At 42.0% G+C, this 17,596-nt stretch overlaps 1 protein-coding gene and 1 long non-coding RNA gene across 3 annotated transcripts in view; one reads left to right on the top strand and one right to left on the bottom strand.

The window, feature by feature from the left end:
- Positions 1-4: 4 nt before the first annotated feature.
- The window catches only part of TRAF3IP2 (TRAF3 interacting protein 2), a 38,844-nt gene continuing 21,252 nt past the window's right edge, over positions 5-17,596 (top strand). Inside the window, exons 1-2 of one of the 2 annotated variants that reach the window (XM_039870485.1) lie at positions 5-307; positions 11,697-12,533. In XM_039870485.1, coding sequence (XP_039726419.1) covers positions 11,705-12,533 — 829 coding nt within the window. In that variant the 5' untranslated portion in view covers positions 5-307; positions 11,697-11,704. The remainder of the gene's footprint in view (positions 308-11,696; positions 12,534-17,596) is intronic. The other variant, XM_039870477.1, reaches the window with a different exon arrangement.
- On the bottom strand, positions 7,125-12,005 carry LOC120608599 (uncharacterized). The gene is made up of 2 exons (XR_005654443.1): positions 11,867-12,005; positions 7,125-8,132 (listed from the first exon to the last, which is right to left on the bottom strand). It is a non-coding gene; the product is annotated as an uncharacterized LOC120608599 (long non-coding RNA).

Here is a 17,596-nt window from a genome sequence, read left to right as displayed (position 1 = left end):
TACTTAGCTGGGTGGTGAAAACAAAAATACAGCCTAATTGGTCAGTGGCCTTTTCTGTTGAATGAAGGAGGTTTCTGTTTTAAGAAATAAAGTGACTTCTCAGCTGTTGATTCACTGCCCACAGGGAGATTGCTGAGCGGAGGCTTCTTAGTCTCCGTAGAAATTTGCATACAACTTCCACTTCCTGCTTCAGAGCCTGTTCTACTGCTTACCTGGGCCTGGAGAGGGTGAAGGGCGGCCGGTGGAGTGCCACAGGCAGGAGAGAGTGTGACCACCCTGTGGCCCGGTTTGTCGTGGTGGTTCTAAGGTAAGTTGTTCAGACTTGTCTCCTGCTTAGCCTTACTTCCTAACCACTGATCCATTTTCAAGACATCTGCTTTCTCCTTTGCTGAAATGTCCTGCCTTACGTTCCTCCACCTCCCTCTCCCGCCTTTAACTTGTGCGTGTAGAGACCAACTCGGGCTGAGAAAATGACAGTTAAGTTTCTGCTGCAAGAAAATGTTGGTGGTTTAGTATTTCAGACAGAGGAGCTGAGATTAACTCTTCGAGGAGTGAAGGCACACACACAGGGCATGGTTCAGAGCTGCCTGGGAACGATTTGTTTGAGTACTTAGCGTCTCCACAAGTTTTGATTAAGAATACAAGTCCCATTTCTCCAAGGAGGGAGGCAGGGATGGCAAAGACCAGGAAACTGGCTTCGAGCCCCAGGACATGTCAGTGACAGAGATGGAAGGCCAACTCCCAAGTTTTCTTGATTCCTGTTTCATCCAGGGAAAAAATCAACGCCACATTTTTGGGCCAGGAAGTTCAGCTCAGCTCTGTGCTGGCTCTGGGCTGCTTTCTTGGACTCTCTCCAGCAGCCCTACGCCCCTCCAAGCAACCCAGACATTTGCTGGCACAGGACAGAGTCTTTAGGGAAAACAAGGGAGAAGTGCTATTACTTTATCTTAGAAGCTAATCAAGCTTCATGTGTCTTCCAAGTTCAAGACAGTCTGTTACAATGCGGGGATATTTTTAAGAGCAAAAAAAAAAAAAGAGAGAGAGAGAGAGAGACTAAATATTTAATAAAAAAGAAGATGAGAAACTTGGCTTTAAGTTCTCACTCCACTTCTTGTCGGCTCTGAGACTTAGGCAATTCACCTAGGCCTGGATTTCTTCATCGATCAAACGTGTGGGGGTGAGGGGTGGGGGTGGTGAACTAACTTGATTTTGTCTAAATTCCCTTCTAACAAAATAAGGCTAGGGTATAGGAGTCCCAGAGGAGAGCTGTAATGGGAGGTCTTTAGAAGACTTGTTTTGTTTACTGATTTTTCAAATATATTAATTTTGCCTCCTGCTACTAGATGGTTAGTCCCTGGGGGGAAAGGACTTTGTTTCTTAATCCTTTTCTACCCCATAGCCCCCAGAATACTATCGAACACCTCATAGGTGCTCAGGATCCTTTCACATAAGCTACTCTGATTTCTGTTTCACTAATCTCTCAAGGCAAAAGGTAAACCAGTAGTCTGAGAGAAAGGCTGAGGGAGACTGGGCAGCCACATGGCTCTGTGGGAGGGCTGCTTGGAATGTAGGGGTTATTATCGGCTCTAGCTAAATAAGAGAAAACAGGAGGTTTCTTGAATTAGTTCATGTCCCATTTGTGTTATGCAGGAAGAACTGTGCTGTGCAGTTGCCCACAGAGTCAAGGCAGGCCAGAGAACTGGCAAACAAGCTCGATTCCAGAAGGCTGTGTTTCTTAGCTGGAGCTGGAAACCACTCCTCAGTAGACTAATAACTGCATGTGGGGCTGTTCATGGGAGGTGAAAGGAAGTTGTGAAGCACATCCTGATACCATGTAAGGGTGATGATTATGGTTAGACACATTCTTAGCTAGTGAACACACAGAATCTTTAACCTTTTCCAAACCACTACTTGTTGTTGTTGTTGTTGTTGTTTATTTCTTTGGGACAATTACTCTCAGTACAGTTCAAACAGGCCCTGGCTGACTGGGATGGGCTGACTCAGGGTTTTCGATATCACTAAACTGTTCCTAGACTATCAAGGCCCTGGTATGGTCCTCAGCATGTTTTTAGAGAGCCAGGAGTGAGAGGTCAGGAATTGCAAGCTGTTTCACCTGTGATGAGTTACTGATTTTTATTTTTAAATAATGACGCACCATTATCTGAAATCAGGCTGTCGTATGGCTGCCAGCCTAGTTTTGATCCAGAAAGACCACCCACCGTCATTCTTAATCTGGTATCGCAACTCCAAGTCATTCCATGATGGAGCATCATGAGACGGACCATGCGTTAACTTAGCTCTGTTCATTGCATGGGGTGGGCTAACTGGGAGTGAAGTCTGGGCAGTAAACCAGCATGTTGAGGAGAAGATTCTTAACTCAAGGATACTCATTTCTGGAGGGTGCAAAGAGAAAATGTTAAAGCCTGCTTCTCTTAGGATTAAGGAGTTAGTAACTTTTAAATGCTGTGAGAATAAAAAGAAGAGGAGCAGGCAGTCATATTTGTGGGCATCCTTTAACGGGCACTCAGAAAGATAGATTATGTGAGTAGTTTGTCTAAATTAAATCTATGTTTTACACATTGTGGATTCGAAATCTGAGAAATACCCCGAATTCAAATCACTTTTCTGGTGTTGGCAATTTTAGATTAATCTTTTAAAACATATATAGATTGAAGGCAACTGATGCAGAAAAGAACACAGATGAGGCACATTAAACTTTAAATTCCTTTCAGATCTGATGAAATGACCCCTAATGTTTGATTATATTTCCTTATCAAAACAATCCTGCAGTCCTTCAGTGAGAAAGCTTCCGAGGATTGGAATCAAGAAGCTCTCCCCTTGGGCCTCTCTTGTTTCTTCCCAGCACATCGTCCCCAAGATATTTTTAGTTCATGAAACCCAGGCTGTCCTTTCTCTCTCCGACATTCTTTGCATCTCTTGCCCAGCAGGCCTCCTACTAGCCTACATGTGTTTCCACGTCTGACTGCTCAGTGTCACTGTGTGTGTGTGTGTGTGTGTGTGTGTGTGTGTGTGTGTGTGTAGATTTGTACACAGACCTTCCTGGAGACCAGAAGCTATAAACTGGTCAGCGGAGGAGGGTGGGCTTTTATCCACCTTGTGACCCTGAGAGCTGTGCCTGTTTGGCTCGGTTCCCTGATAAAGAAGCTGAAATCAAGTTATTTGGGACTAATTGGAGCCCCCAGCACCAATGTCCCCCTTTCTTCCATCTTGCAGACCTACGCTGGCTCAGGTCTTGGCAGCTACCTCAGTAATAATGGAAACTTGGCTCTTCTCTGTCTCATTGTTTTCCTGCACTCAGGATTCCAGCGTTTTTCCTTCTTCCCCTCCCAGAGTCACCAGGTCTCCCACCATCTCTGAACTCTCTTCCTCCTCTGTGAAGCTTGCTCAGACTCTTCCTGGATGACCAGCTTACCCATAACTCTCTTGTCTTTTACTTGGATTCATTCTTTCCCTTTCCTTTCAACGGCTCACAGCCAGGAATACATTAAAAAAATCACAATTTAAATAAGCCTCTCTACTACACCAATAAAGAGCAACATTTTAAAAATTTCCTTCATGATTTTTTCACTTTCCTTGCTTCCTTCGTCCAGTCTCCTTTCTTCCTTTTCTATTCCTTCCTCTTTCTCTCCTGATTTTTCCTGTCTGTCCCTTCCTCTCCTTCACTCAGGAGCCTGGACTGAATTAAGAATCACAAATGTGTATGTAGAGAAATCTTATCTGAAATAAGCAAACAAACACATAAACAACCCATGAGCTGTTCTGCGGTTGTTCTCTAAGTGTTTATTGCCAACTTCCATCGTGGCAGAGTCATTCTGTTCCCGTTGGTCCATGGCCTCCAGAGTGGACTTCTTCAAATCAGGTCAGGTCACGCTGTACTGCCTCTGGCCTGACCTGAGCCGTCCCACGCAGGGCATGAAGAAGGGCCAGTAAATGCTCGCTTGTCTCCAGGGCTCACCACTGCCTCCAATCCTCTGGCAAACCAAATGGAAGAAATGCTCTGGGAAATTCTGCAAGTAAACTTGAAAGTATTTATTCGCTGGAATTTGACCCTGAGCCAAACAGTTCACTCAAGACCAACTTCCACTAAGCAAACCGATGTGAAAGTTTGCACGCATTTGGGCACTAAACAAAGAACATTAATAAGTTTAAAGATTTTTTTTTTAATCCATGACTTTTAGACACATGAAAAAACTACTCCCTGGGGGATAAAGCGAGACCTTGAGAATCTGTAATTGAAAGTATCTGATCCAAATTGGATCTGAGGAACTTCCTAGCTATAAATTTATGTATTTATCTATAATGTCCACCTGAAATATTCATGCTGTGTGTCTAAGACTCTTCCACCCTTTTGTTGACCTAAAGAATGCTTTTAAAAACTCCAAGCAGTTGGTGAACAGCAGCAAGCCTTGATTGCTCGAAGCTGGTAATGTGGTTTATTAATTACTCAGGCTGCTCACTCCTGCCCGTCCTCTGTTTCTTGCTCTGCTATCTGTCTTCTTCCAGGGACGTAACACCTTCATTAAATCCCATCCGTCCTTGCCTCAGAGGCGTCCTCTGGAAGATATCCCCTCTCTAGATGCATCACCATTTATCATCACCATTTGTTTGTGCTCTGTCAACCAGTTTTCAATTTACTTTGAATTCAGTTTATGATTAAAATTTAATGAGATCCAATCAAGTGCTTTCTTCAAATCAAGATGCCTCTACCGTCCCATCCATATCCTCTATTGTCATGTATGAAGGAAAGCCACCATAGGTTTCCAGGCTGGCAATTTTTTATACAACACAGGTGGCCTACATCCACGCCTCCTTAGCTTCAAGGAGAATGGTTCTAAGACATATTTATGCCAGAAGCTTCTAGAGGTTACTCAACTCCTCCCAACCCCTTTGTCCCCCACAAATAGTTGTATAACTCAATGCTCCCAACCCAGACACAAATGGTTAAGTGCAGGGCTCCGGTGCTCAACTGCTTGGATTTGAATCCCATCTATGCTACTTACTGGCCTTGTGACCTTGGGAAAGTCACAACTTAACATCCCTGTACCTCAGTTTCCCCAACTGTAAAATGGGGCTGACAATAGTACCTATCAAATAAAGTGGCTGTGAGAATGAAGTAAGTTAATACATGCAGAACACTTAGAACAATATATGATGCATAGTAAACATTCAATAAATATAAACAATTATCACTAACAAAGAGTAAGATTTCTTAAGTACATCCATTTCATTAGATTTACATTTTGATTTATCGGCAAGTAGGTAAACTATAACCCTTGGGCCAAAGGTGGCCATGATCTCTTTTTGTACCTTCGCGTTGCTGAATGGTTTTTATATTTTTAAAGGGTTGTTTATAAACAAACAGAAAAAGCAGAATATGAGACAGAGACTTTATGTGGGTCCACAAAGCGTGAACCATTTACTATCCTGACCTTTACAAAAAAAGTTTGCCAATACCCAATCTATATGCTTTTAATAGAAAGAGTTAGGAGATCTACAGGTTAGATTCGGCTATGACTTTGGAAATGCTATTGTATGTGTCGAAGTCTGTGAAATAGGAATGGTGAAGTGATAGCATGTGCCCCATCTATAGCACAGCTCGTTTTAAGGACCACATGAGATGACCTGTACCGAATATGCAAGAAATACACATTGGTGAAAAAAGATGTGGTCTCCAAACACTAGGTTCACATAATAGTGTTAGCAACCAGGTATAAAAACAGTGAACACAGTCCAGAAAAAGAGTTGCAAAGCCAAATCCCTTGTTATAAAATAATAACGAATTAGTCTTGTTTTTTAGCTTTTTTGTTTTGTTTGTTTGTTTGTTTGTTTTTGAGAGCTTGATATGGTCCAGGCACTACAGTCAGCATTTTATTTACATCTTCTTTTTTTTATCCTCATAATAAGCCTAGGGTGTAAGTGTTGTTATTGTCCCCATTTGACAAATGAGAAAAGTGAAGCTCAGAGAAGTTAAGTAATTTTCTCAAGGTCACACATCTAACCATGCATTTAAACCCAGGGGTTTAAATAGAGCCTGTGCACTTAAATACAGCATATTTCCCCCCATCCTAGAAATATACGTTGATTCAGGGTGAGCCCAATCTGGAAGGCAGCAGCCACAGTTAACTGTGTGGACATTAGATCTGTTAACGTGTGCCCCGTTAATGTGTGCCACTTGAACTCGTTTCCCACACAGGCCAAAAGGTCTCAAGGACATGCAGAAAGGAAGGTGGGTTTGAAAGGAAGAAAAGAAGCTTTTTGAAGAACGGTGAGATCAGAAAGGTAGTGTTGCAAAGACTAATAGACTGTTTCAAGAAACGAATAATTTAAGGCAGGGTGTGCTAGAGAAGAAAAAGGGTGCTGGAAACAGACATGAGCAAAGAGTTGGAGGCAGCTGGGTGGGGGAGAAGGGGTTTGAGTGATAGCTGTGTGCAGGAAGAGGGAGAGAGAGAAAGAGAGAGAGAATAGAAAGTTCTCTGAATGGGACACCAGAGAGCATTGTCACATGGGTTATCAAAACTGCTGCCATCTTAAGATCTTATCTGCAAAACCAGGCTGCCCTGGGTAGAGTGGAGGAGCTAAGAGAAAGGTCTCATGGCTGATGAGGCAGAAAAGAAGCCAAAGAAGACTTTGGCAGAGAAAACTGACAGAGATTTGAAGAAAGATGCAGTCAGAATCCGAGAAGTAGAACCACAGCTCACAGCCCAAAGGGCAGTGAGATTCCAGAGAAGGAAAACTACCGTCTCTTGGGTCAGATCGGAGTGAGTCAGAACCACAGTCACAACTTTTTGTCTAGTTGTGTGTACTCGGGACTAGCCCTGGTTCTTAGCTTGTGCCCTCCCCACTCCCCACACCTCCTCCCTGCCACCCTGCAAATATTCTCACCCTCTGCTGAATGGTCTTTTGTATTTTAAGGCACATGTTCACTCTCCTGGGTGGTCTTAGAAGTGCCTCATTCACATCAGTTCTTAATCTTTGAACATCAGAATCACTAGTGGAGCTTTTCCTTTTTTTATTGTTATTATTTTATATTAGTTTCAGGTGTACAGAATAGTGGTTAGACATTTATGTAATGTATGAAGTGATCCCCCGATTAGTTCCTTTCCTTTTTTTTTTTTTTTTTATCTTTTAAGCAGATACATAGGCAGTTGGTACAAGATTTAAAAGGTGTAAAATGCTCTGGAAAGCAAGTCCCCCTCCCACCCCTGGATCCAGTTCCCTTTCAGAGGCAACTGCTGTTCTGGGTTTCTGAAGAGATGGCGTGTGCCTGTACAATCTTAGATGGCACAAAGGGCAGCATATGCAATTCTGCTCTTGTTTACACTTCACAATAAATCTTGGAGATAGTTCCACATCAGTTCACACAGCACTTCCTTTTTTAAAAGATATAGAGTATCCATTGGGCAGCTAGGCCACAGCTTGAAAAATCAGAACTTTTTTAGACACGCGGCTTTTTTCTGGCCTTTGCTGTTATAAACATCGGGGCACTGCCTATCTTCATGCCTCTTCACTTCACACCATATACACACATCTCTATAGAGGAAGTTCTTAGAGGTGAAATTGCTAGGTCAGAGGGCATAAACTTTTCAAATTCTGATGATTACTGACGAATTGTACAGATTACACTCCCCTTGGCAAAGTATGAGAGAACCTGTTTACCAATGGGACCCAAATAAAAATTCACAGGAGTCCTGTTTCCACCTCAGAATCTCTGTGTGTGGGTCCCAAGCATCTGTATTGTGGGCTTCAGAGTGAGATTCTGATCCAGAAGCTCCCGTGGGTCCCCTCATCCTCCAGCCTCTCCCCAGGGATTTGCCATGGTGAGGCAGACGTGGCCACTGTCCACCAGGCCTGGCAGGCCTCAGCTGCTCCTGGGCTTCCTGAGCTCAGCATTCATGCTATTGAGCCCGAGACTGTCCAGGGCGCTGCCAGCATTGGTGCTCACAGGGTCCTGGCTGGCAGGCCTTCTGTTCCCCTTAGGGGTCAGAGCCTTCTCTTCTAGGTCATCGTTGGAAACAGGGTTTTTCCATTTTAATCCAAGTGCCACTCTTGTTAGGGACTGGAGCACAGGCAATGCCAGGGTTACAACCACGTGGACATCATATAGAGACACTCTGGAATAAAACAGGGGACAACAGAAATAGTTAGGGGTGGCGAGATACTAAGTGATTTTTTTTGAATGTGTAGTATTCTTACAATATTGACATTAAAGACCGAAAAATAAAACTGCCATTTTCAACACAACCCATTAATCTGTCCATAGCCCTCTGATGTGGCATTTTTGTGTAATTGTTCTCTGTGACACCCTCAGGAGGGTTTAGGGCTGGGAAGGGCCCCACATGGTAGCTGCAGGCATGCCCCGCCCTCTGCTGTTCTGGGCGAACCTCTGAGGATACATGACTAGACCAGCTGCCTCCCCATCTGGAGCAGAGTAGCAGATGTTCTCATCACACTGGGTGGTAGAATCGCCTTCATTTAGCAAGTGAGGGTCATGGTCAACTCTGCCTATGGGCAGGACCTCTTAGGCATGGCCCAGGCCCACCTTGGGGCCTGACACTGAGTGGGCACTTAAATATTTGAGAGGAAGAAAGAGAAGAAGGGAGAAGAGTACCCTCGTAGTACAATTTTAAGAACTCTGAGGATTTGGTCCACCAAATACTCCCTGCTACCCCTCATGGAGCCTAACATTCTCACTATCAGTGATCCTGCCAGCTACACGGATCTGTCCCCTCTCTGAACTAGGCATCAAGCATTTATTTATTTAACCAATATTAATTAAGCACTTACTATGCTCCAGGTACAATTCTAGGTGCTGAGAATATAGCCGTGAAATCATACCTTTGTGAAGTTTAAATTCCGGGAAAGGAGGGAAGGGAAGACAATAAACACTGTATCAGATATTTGTATTTATAATATACATATTGTAGTATGATGATGTATAAGATGATGGTAACTACTAGAGAGGACAATAAAGCAGGGAAGAGAGACAGGGAGTAAGAGAGGTATGTAAAACTTTTAGAGACAGTGACCGGGGAGAACTCACAGAGAGAGTGACAGCTGAATAAAAACCTGAAGGAGAAAGGGAGAAAGCCATGCAGCAATGTGGGGCAAGAGTGTTCCAAGAAGCAGGGACAGGAAGTGCAAAGGCCCTGAGGTAGAGCCTCTAGTAGTTTTCTCTCTCAATCTGGATCATATGCAACTTGAAGATAGGAATGACATTTGACATATCTTTAGAATTAATTTTTATTTCCTTTTACTCTATATCATTTTGTACTCTTGAATTTGGTATCACTTGTAGGTATTACCTATTATAAAAGTTTTTAAAATTAAGCCCATGCCTCAGAAGGAGGATTCACAGCATAGAGTTGGACACATAGCAGGGTTCAGTAATTATTTGCTGATTGACTATTTGATAGCGACATATTTTTAAAAATCAGGGTCCATTTTGTTTTTGAAGGATTGCTAATCCCATAGCTTTCCTGAGAAGTTGTTCCTTGCCATCCCAGGTTTATTTACTACCATCCCAGGGGCCCTTTGTTCCTTTTCAGACCAGTTTTAACTGTAGAATTCCCACCATAAGACGGACTTCAGATATCTCCTTAGCACATCATCTTTTTTATTAGCTTCCTTCGAGCCCCTGAAGGCTCCTCAGCCGGAAGAGTAGAATTTGCAGCCTTTTTGCTATTGTTTAGGGAAGCATTTCTAAGGTATTCGCCTTTGAAAACCCAGGAAGAATGTAAACAGTGGTCTCTGAAGTGTGGGCAATGAAAGTGAATCACATAAGAGTGGACGGACTTTAGTCCTCTCACTAGTTGGCTCCCTTCATGCCTCTCTTTGCCCTCGCATTCAGCTGTGGGCCCGCAGATGCGCGCAGAAGATTATACAACACTCAGCCAGCCCTTCAGAAAATACTTTTGTTTCCTGACCAGCTGAAGAGCATGTTGCATGGCATATCCAATTTCATAATGATACTCATGTCATCGCTCATGAGTATTTAAAAATAATAGTTGAAATATTTGTGTTTGGGGTAGGTTCCTGTTCATTTTTACAGGGTCTTATCACTTTAGGTGATGAGGTCTCTTCTGAAGAGCCAAGGGGGAAAGGAACAACAGCCTGGACAGCGGCCTGGAAGGGAGACAGCAGCAGCAGGGGAGACTTAGAAAGGGAGAGAGAGCCAGCGGGGGAATTAGAAGCTGGCGTTTTCTGTTGTGCTAGAGAATAGCACAAAGTCTGTTTGCAGCAATGAGTCAGTTTGTTACCAAGTGCAGGTAAGAGGAGTATGAAAGAGCATTTATTTGGCAGGCCGTGGAGAGGCACATGGAGGTATCCCTCTGTAGACAGTGAAGGTAAATTTGGAGGAAACCACTGGCCCTACCTCTGTTCCGAGGGGGAGCATTTTAAAGCACACGCTGTCATATTGTCATTGGGTTGGATACACGGCTCCAAAGAAGGTGAATTCATGTTTCTCAAAACTTGTCTTAGAACAATCATTGATAGATATCATGATTTTAGGCACAGCAAGTTCTCAGTAAATGTTCTGGTTGAAATTCTACATGGATCCAAAATGTGAATTTAAAACTCCACCACCGCTGGCCCCACTCCTTTCTCTGTGTGGTATTTGAAGTATGCTATGTACAAGGCCTGCGTCGAACAAACCTCTGAGATTTTTTTTCTTTTTCACTCCCTCCTTCCCTCCCACTAACAGCTGCTCCGGAGCCTTCTGCAAGTCTCCAGTCACTCCTGCGCTGTCCTCCTTCCCCTGGAGCCTAGGTGTCCTGGGGCATCATCTCAACTAATGATAAGCGGAGGCTGATTTTCTCTCTCATTGTGTCATGTTGATTAAGAGTTCTATTTTTACAGATAAAACTAATATTACCTGGACTGCGGGCTAAAGGCTCTGTAGGCTTAAGGCTAGTTTAACAAACCTTGCTAGTTTAGCCAGTATATCACAACCCAGATGGTCATGGCTACCTTCATTGCAGGCAAAGCGCCAGAGGAAATTAAGTCCTCTAAACAACCTGCAGTTTTTGAGCGCAGAATGTCACTGTGACCTTTTTTTCAGTGCTTTTAAAGTCAGGCTTTCTTTTTCCTTTCTTTCTTTCTTTCTTTCTTTCTTTCTTTCTTTCTTTCTTTCTTTCTTTCTTTCTTTCTTTCTTTTCTTTCTTTCTTTCTTCTTTCTTTTTTTTTTTTTGATTAGGCAATAGTCACGCAGAGCAAAATTTTAAAAGTTTAAAAGCTGAAAACGCTCCATCTCACTTCTCTCCCCCAGCTTAATTCCATCTTCGAGGGCAACCAACGTAGCAGTGTCTTATGTTTCCTCCACATATGCTTAATACATTTATAAGCACACAAGAAGCCGCCCACATCGTGATAATTTCTCTATCTTCAATAGCTGGCCTATGATTTTCATGTGTCTTCCCCTTGTGCTGTCTACCACATGATAGTCCAGTCACATTCTTTGAATTGCCTTCTAGATAAAAATATCTTAATAAGCACGAATGTCTTTGCCTGGAGGATAAGTAAACAACTTTATGTGACTGGGGGCTCTGCAAACATGTTGGTGTCACACTACTGTTAATTTAAACCATATCTTGCACGAGGTCCCTTAAGGTCATAAAATGGGAACTCCAAGAAATGATCTGTCTTCTTAGGCTGTGGCATGTTTTCTCTTGTTCCAGAAACTAGAATGAACCGAAGCATTCCTGTGGAGGTTGATGAATCAGAACCATACTCAAGTCAGTTACTGAAAGCAATCCCAGAATATTCCCTGGAAAAGGAACCAGAACCGCCTGCTCCAAATATAAGGAACATGGCACCCAACAGCTTGTCTGCTCCCCAAACCCCTTACCATTCCTCAGGAGACTTTTCTCATGTTCATCCACGCCTGAAACTCTCAAATCACCAGCAGCCTGTGTCCCAGCAGGTCATCTGCCTGCGCAGTAAAGTCCTGGAGGAGAGTGAAGACAGCTTCTGGAGGAGACACCCGGACCCGGGCAGAGATTTTCCCCCAGGCTCCTCTGCAGCCAACAAGCCTCAGCCTGAGTCTGTGATTGGGGCCCTCCCCCCACAGCACCAGTTTTCACTTATGGAAAAACGTATTCAATGGCTGGGATCTCAGCTCTCAGCAGCTTCTCCTGACACTGGCCATGACTCAGACAAATCGGACCAAGGTTCACCTAATGACTCAGCAGACTCCTCAGGCAGTAGCCAAGAAACTGTACAACGGCTCCAGCCCCACAGGAACCGAGCAGCTCCAGATCTGCCTACGATAGACACAGGGTATGATTCCCAGCCCCAGGACGTCCTGGGCATCAGGCAGCTGGAAAGGCCCCTGCCCCTCACTTCTGTGTGTTACCCCCAGGACCTCCCCAGACCTCTCAGGTCCAGGGAGTTCCATCCGTTTGAACCTCAGCGGTATCCAGCGTGTGCACAGATGCTGCCTCCCAACCCTTCCCCACACGCTCAGTGGAACTATCATTGCCATTGTCCTGGAGGTCCCGATCACCAGGCACCATGTAAGTGACCTTTCCCTCTTCTGGACCTTCTGGGCTGGGTAACTGAGTAAATAAGGGCCTCGCGTCAATGCCTTGTATCGGTAGACCAGCACGGACAGGTCATTCTGCAGGAATGCAGGAAGGACATTCAGCTTCCTGTGGGCTTTCCATAGGTGGTTGGATTTGCAATGGGCCTTAGAAGAACGCTTTATCTTAGCCAAAAAACCTGTCTCACTTGGAACCTGCTTCTCTAGGAAACTTTAAGAACAAAACAGATTCCTCTGTCTGGGTTAATTTAACTGAAATCTTCCTAGAGGCAGTGAGATAGCCCAAAGGACTTCTAGAAAATTGTTTTGTTGTCCTAATTCTCGGGCATCTGGGTTCTTCTTTCTCTGTACGCTTCTTCCCCAACTTAGATTTGGCAGAGAAAGGGGCCTTCAGTCAAAAAATTAGAAGATTCCTAGAAAGTCACTGAGACTCTGTGTTCATACCATTGCATGAAGATGAAATTGTTCCTGTGATTCTGTTGCTTAAATCTCTTTGGAGACTTGAACCATCCATCTCTACCCTATATTCTAGCCACACCCAAGGACCAGCAGTCTTCCTAACTTGTCTAGCTATTTTACATCTCCAGGTATTTGCCCACACTCATCTCTCTAACCAGGGTGCTCTTCCCCTTCTTGTGTATTTGACCTCGTTCTATACCTCTTTTCTTTCTTTAACAGCTTTATTGAGATCTAATTTACATACTGTAAAGTTCACCTTTTACTCATTTTAAGTGTACAATTCAATGAATAGTAGTATATTTACAGAGTTATACAAACATCACAATATACATCTTTTAAGACTTAGCTCCAGTGTCCCTCTGGAAACTTCCCTAGATCGGTTCCTTCTGTTTCCTTGTTTTCTGCCTGTCAGGGCACCCAGTAACCAGTATGGCAACTAGTTATAAACTTGTCTACCTCTTCTTCCAGAATGCAAGCTTTTCCAACAAAGATGTATTTTCAATCCACAATTCCCCCAGCATTTAGCACAATGACTAGCACACACTAGACTCTCAATAAGTTATTTCTGAATAAGTGAATGAATGAAAAATATGCATCAGTGCATTAAGCATCTCTGAGAGTGATAGTCTTCAAAGGCCCATCAGAATTCTTGATATTAAATCTCCACTGAGGCCACTGGAAAATTACGAGAGGCTTTACAGTTCAAACATAGGGCTCTGAGATATGATACTTTTCTTAGCAAATAAGCACTGCACAAAAAGCAGTTTAAATGGTATAAGAAGAGTCTGACCAAAGCCCTGATGCCTACCTGTAAAATAAATTATAGAAATACTTACAAATGCTGTAATCAATCGCAATTAATGTATTATGCAGATACATTTAGTTTAACCTTTCTAAAGTTAATGGAGCAACACAGTAATTAACATATTTAAAAAAAAAAAGAAGAAGGAGGTAGAGGAACTTAACAGAAGAATCAGATAAGAATGAAGGTGTAGGAGTAAAGCTAGGAGATGCAGAAACAACACTTGAGGCCTAAAACTGGGACCCAGGGTATTAGAAGCTGGGAAGTCACTGATGGGGGTGGTGGAAGCTACTGCCTGCTCTGAGTGTTCAGGAATAGGATGGCTTTGGTGGCCAAGTTCCTTAAGTATGAGAAACAAACCTTGGCAGGGTCAGGTTGGGTTTATTTCTCAATGATTTCCAGGTTAAAAAGGAATACTTTGTGAGAATAATACCATAAACTGCTTTTTAAACTATCTGCACATAAAAATAATTTTTCTTATCATAACAGTAATATTTGCACACTCTCAAAATTGAAATATGCCCAAAAGTTCAGTTCATATTTCTGTCACCTAAATATAATTTCTTATCGGGTTTTTGACATATTTATTTCTGTTTCTTTTTTCTTAGCATATATATTTAATATAAAATTAAAATAATTTCCAATGACATTCAGTGCACTTCTAGCATCATTTTAAAATGCTGCATAGTGTTTAATCAGACGGCTCTACCGAATTGTATTTTTCACTCTTGTTGGACATTTTCAATAGTTTCCAGTTTCTTATCCAATAAGCAATGATAGGACAAACATTATATACCTAACTTTTTATCTGCATTTCTGATTAATTCCTTAAATTAACATGTAGAAGTGTGAATACTTAGTCAAGGGGTTTGTGATACTAAGTCCCAAGCAGTTGCCCTTATCGCCTAACAGGAGAAAGCCTCCAGGTGATAGACAAAGAAAGCATTGATTCATTATAACATGAGGATCCCAGGAAGATTTTTCTGCTTGAAAATACTTTTCCTGTTGAAGCCTGAAATGGCACAGTTAGCAATCCAGTCTTTGTAGGTTACCACTGGCAACTCTGGGCAGGTTCTACTAAAATGCAAAACTCCTGACTGGGAACACTTTTAGCCTCTAACACCTCAGGACCTGCTTTCTTTCATCAGGTCCCTTCTTCCTCTCTATATTATTTCCTTCTATTGAAGGGCAGGGGAAGAAGGGGGTACCTAGGATCCTGGGAGTGAAAAGAGATGATGAAAGGCAGAGAGGAGAGAATTTGGACAAGAAGGGGGAACAATTCACAGAAGATATACAAACAACCAATAAACATATGAAACCAAGCTTAACTTTACTAAATTTTAAAGTTTATATATGCACAAATTTTAAAGGTAGCTCTTTTCCTAATTAGATGTGCAAAAAAAAACAAAAAACAAACAAACAAAAAAAAAACTTGAATAACACCCAGTGTTGTAGAGTTTTGGAAAAATGAACACTCCCATATACTCTTGGTAGGAGTGTAAATTGATACAGTCTTCTAGAATGCAATCCCATTATTCGTCGAAACTTAAATGTACTTCCTCTTTGACCCAGCAGTCTCACTTGTAGGAATATACCCTATAGAAACTTTAAACAAGCATATAGAAATACATGATCAAGAATATTTATTAAAACATTGTTGCATTAGAGTAAAAATAAAAACTAAAATGCCTATCAATAACGGGACAGATAAGTAATCTGTGATTTAGTTATACGATGGACTATTACACAGAATAAAATATACATTCTGCCATAAAAAGATTAGATGAAAAAGCATGCAGTGTTGATCCCATATGTGTTATTTTTTAAAATATATATGTTAAAAAAACTATGCATTTAGTCTACGGCCATGCCACCCTGAACAAGCCCGATCCCATCTGATCCCAGAAGCTAAGCAGGGTCGAGACCACCTAGGAAGACCAGGTGCTGGAGGCGTAGAAAATAAAAAAAATTTAAAAAATAAGGAATTGTAAGCTGACAAGATCTTTGCAATCTGTGAGGTCAACCAGGGGTTGCCTCACCTAGAAAAATAAATAAATAAAAACTATACATTAAGAGCGATACATTAAGATACATGAAGAGTAATCATAAGAGAAGAGGGACAGGGAATTAAGAAGAGAGAGAGATTTTCCTTCTAACTTTATATATGTTTGTTAAATTTGCTATGGCAAACAGTCATTCCTTTTATAATTAAAAATAGGTAAAAGCTGAAAAGAAAAAAGTAAGGGGAATGAGAGTGTATAGGCAGGTTCACCCTAATTCACTGTGCATATGCCTTGGCCCTGGCTTCTGAGGGCATCTTATCACTGGGAAAAAGATCAGGATTGGGCCTATTTTGCCATGGAAGCCCATGGTTATGGTTTTTCTTCAGGGTACAGAAAGCCCAGAATATTTTATAAGGCCTCCAAGAGCAATGGCTCCTATGAAGGTTAAATAAGATAATGCATTAAAGACACTAGGAACGTGGCTGGCTTGCAGTAAACCTTCAACATTTTTCTCCTTTATTAGGAATGGTATTAAAAGAGTTTATGAGCACTTCTTAGTTGTTGTTATTATTTAAATATTATTTATATTAAAATCCTGCAGCACAGCCTGTAGAGTGCCCCTCTACCTCTAGATCCCTCTTGCTGGTACAGATTTTAAGTATTCAAAGCAGGTGTACAAATGCTTAGTTTCATGTCAGGGCTATAACTGCATTTAATTGCCAACAAAACCACTTCAAAAGAGCTGTTCACCTAAGGGATGCTTGTGCAGTTGGAAACCATGGCTACGTGGTTCTACTAGGCTTTAGAAGAACAGTACTTCCTCAACCGTTAATGAAAATATAAATAAATGATGATCACCATGCAAATGACATATCCTAGCCTTTGCAAGTTAAAGCAGAAATGGTAACTAGTCACCCCTTTTATGTAAAAAGAAGAAAAGAGTTCTCAAAGCAAGTAAAAATGAGAAGTAGAATAAGCCTATGTTTCCTTCTCCTCCCAATCCCTGGAGAAGGCAGCCTCAGAATCCTTCTGGGAAGGTCACCAGAATGCAGATCATGATGTGCAATCAAATAACATCGATGATACAAATAAATTGGGGGAGGGGGCGGATGTACTAAATCTAAAGAGCCCTTATTTCTACTATAAAATTCTTGTTTTCTCTACCAAAAAGACTGAATAGAATAAAACTGGACACGTGCCTACTATTGCTCGTGTGGATGGGAAAAAAACAAAAGTGATTATTTGTGTGCTAGAATGCACGCACAATTAAAAAGTAAGGAAAAAACAAACCAGATGGAAGAAACCATCAAGAAAGGAGTTGCCTTTCAGGAAACACAGCTGCTTACAGCTGTGAGAGTCCTGTAACAGTTTATGTTGGCCATTTTGTTTCCTGGCTAAACTGCATCATATCATGATGTCTTTTGACAATTTGAAAATCAGATTTTATTTTCCCTCTCATAAACTCTTTTAATACCATTCTTAATAAGGAAGAAAAATGTTGAATGTTTTGACTGGTAAGTGGAAAACCTCATTTAGGATTTGGTTTACAAATTCCAAGTGGTAAAAACCCAGTAACACGAAGACCATGTGTACCCAGACCAAAAGGATCATAAGACTGACAAATAAGATACCGTTCTGGGCACCCACTTATGATTGTGTAAGGTTCGTGTTTTTGTTTCGTGATTAACACTTTCTCAGAATCGAACAGTTACCATGCTAACAAAGCATTTGTCTGTCACATCACCCACCACCTTCTAGTCTTCATCTCCTACA

The sequence above is a fragment of the Pteropus medius genome, unplaced genomic scaffold, assembly GCF_902729225.1.
Source record: "Pteropus medius unplaced genomic scaffold, Ma_sr-lr_union100, whole genome shotgun sequence".
Lineage (NCBI taxonomy): Eukaryota > Metazoa > Chordata > Mammalia > Chiroptera > Pteropodidae > Pteropus > Pteropus medius.
Note: the sequence above shows the minus strand (reverse complement) of the source record. Positions and strands in the feature narration are given on the sequence as shown.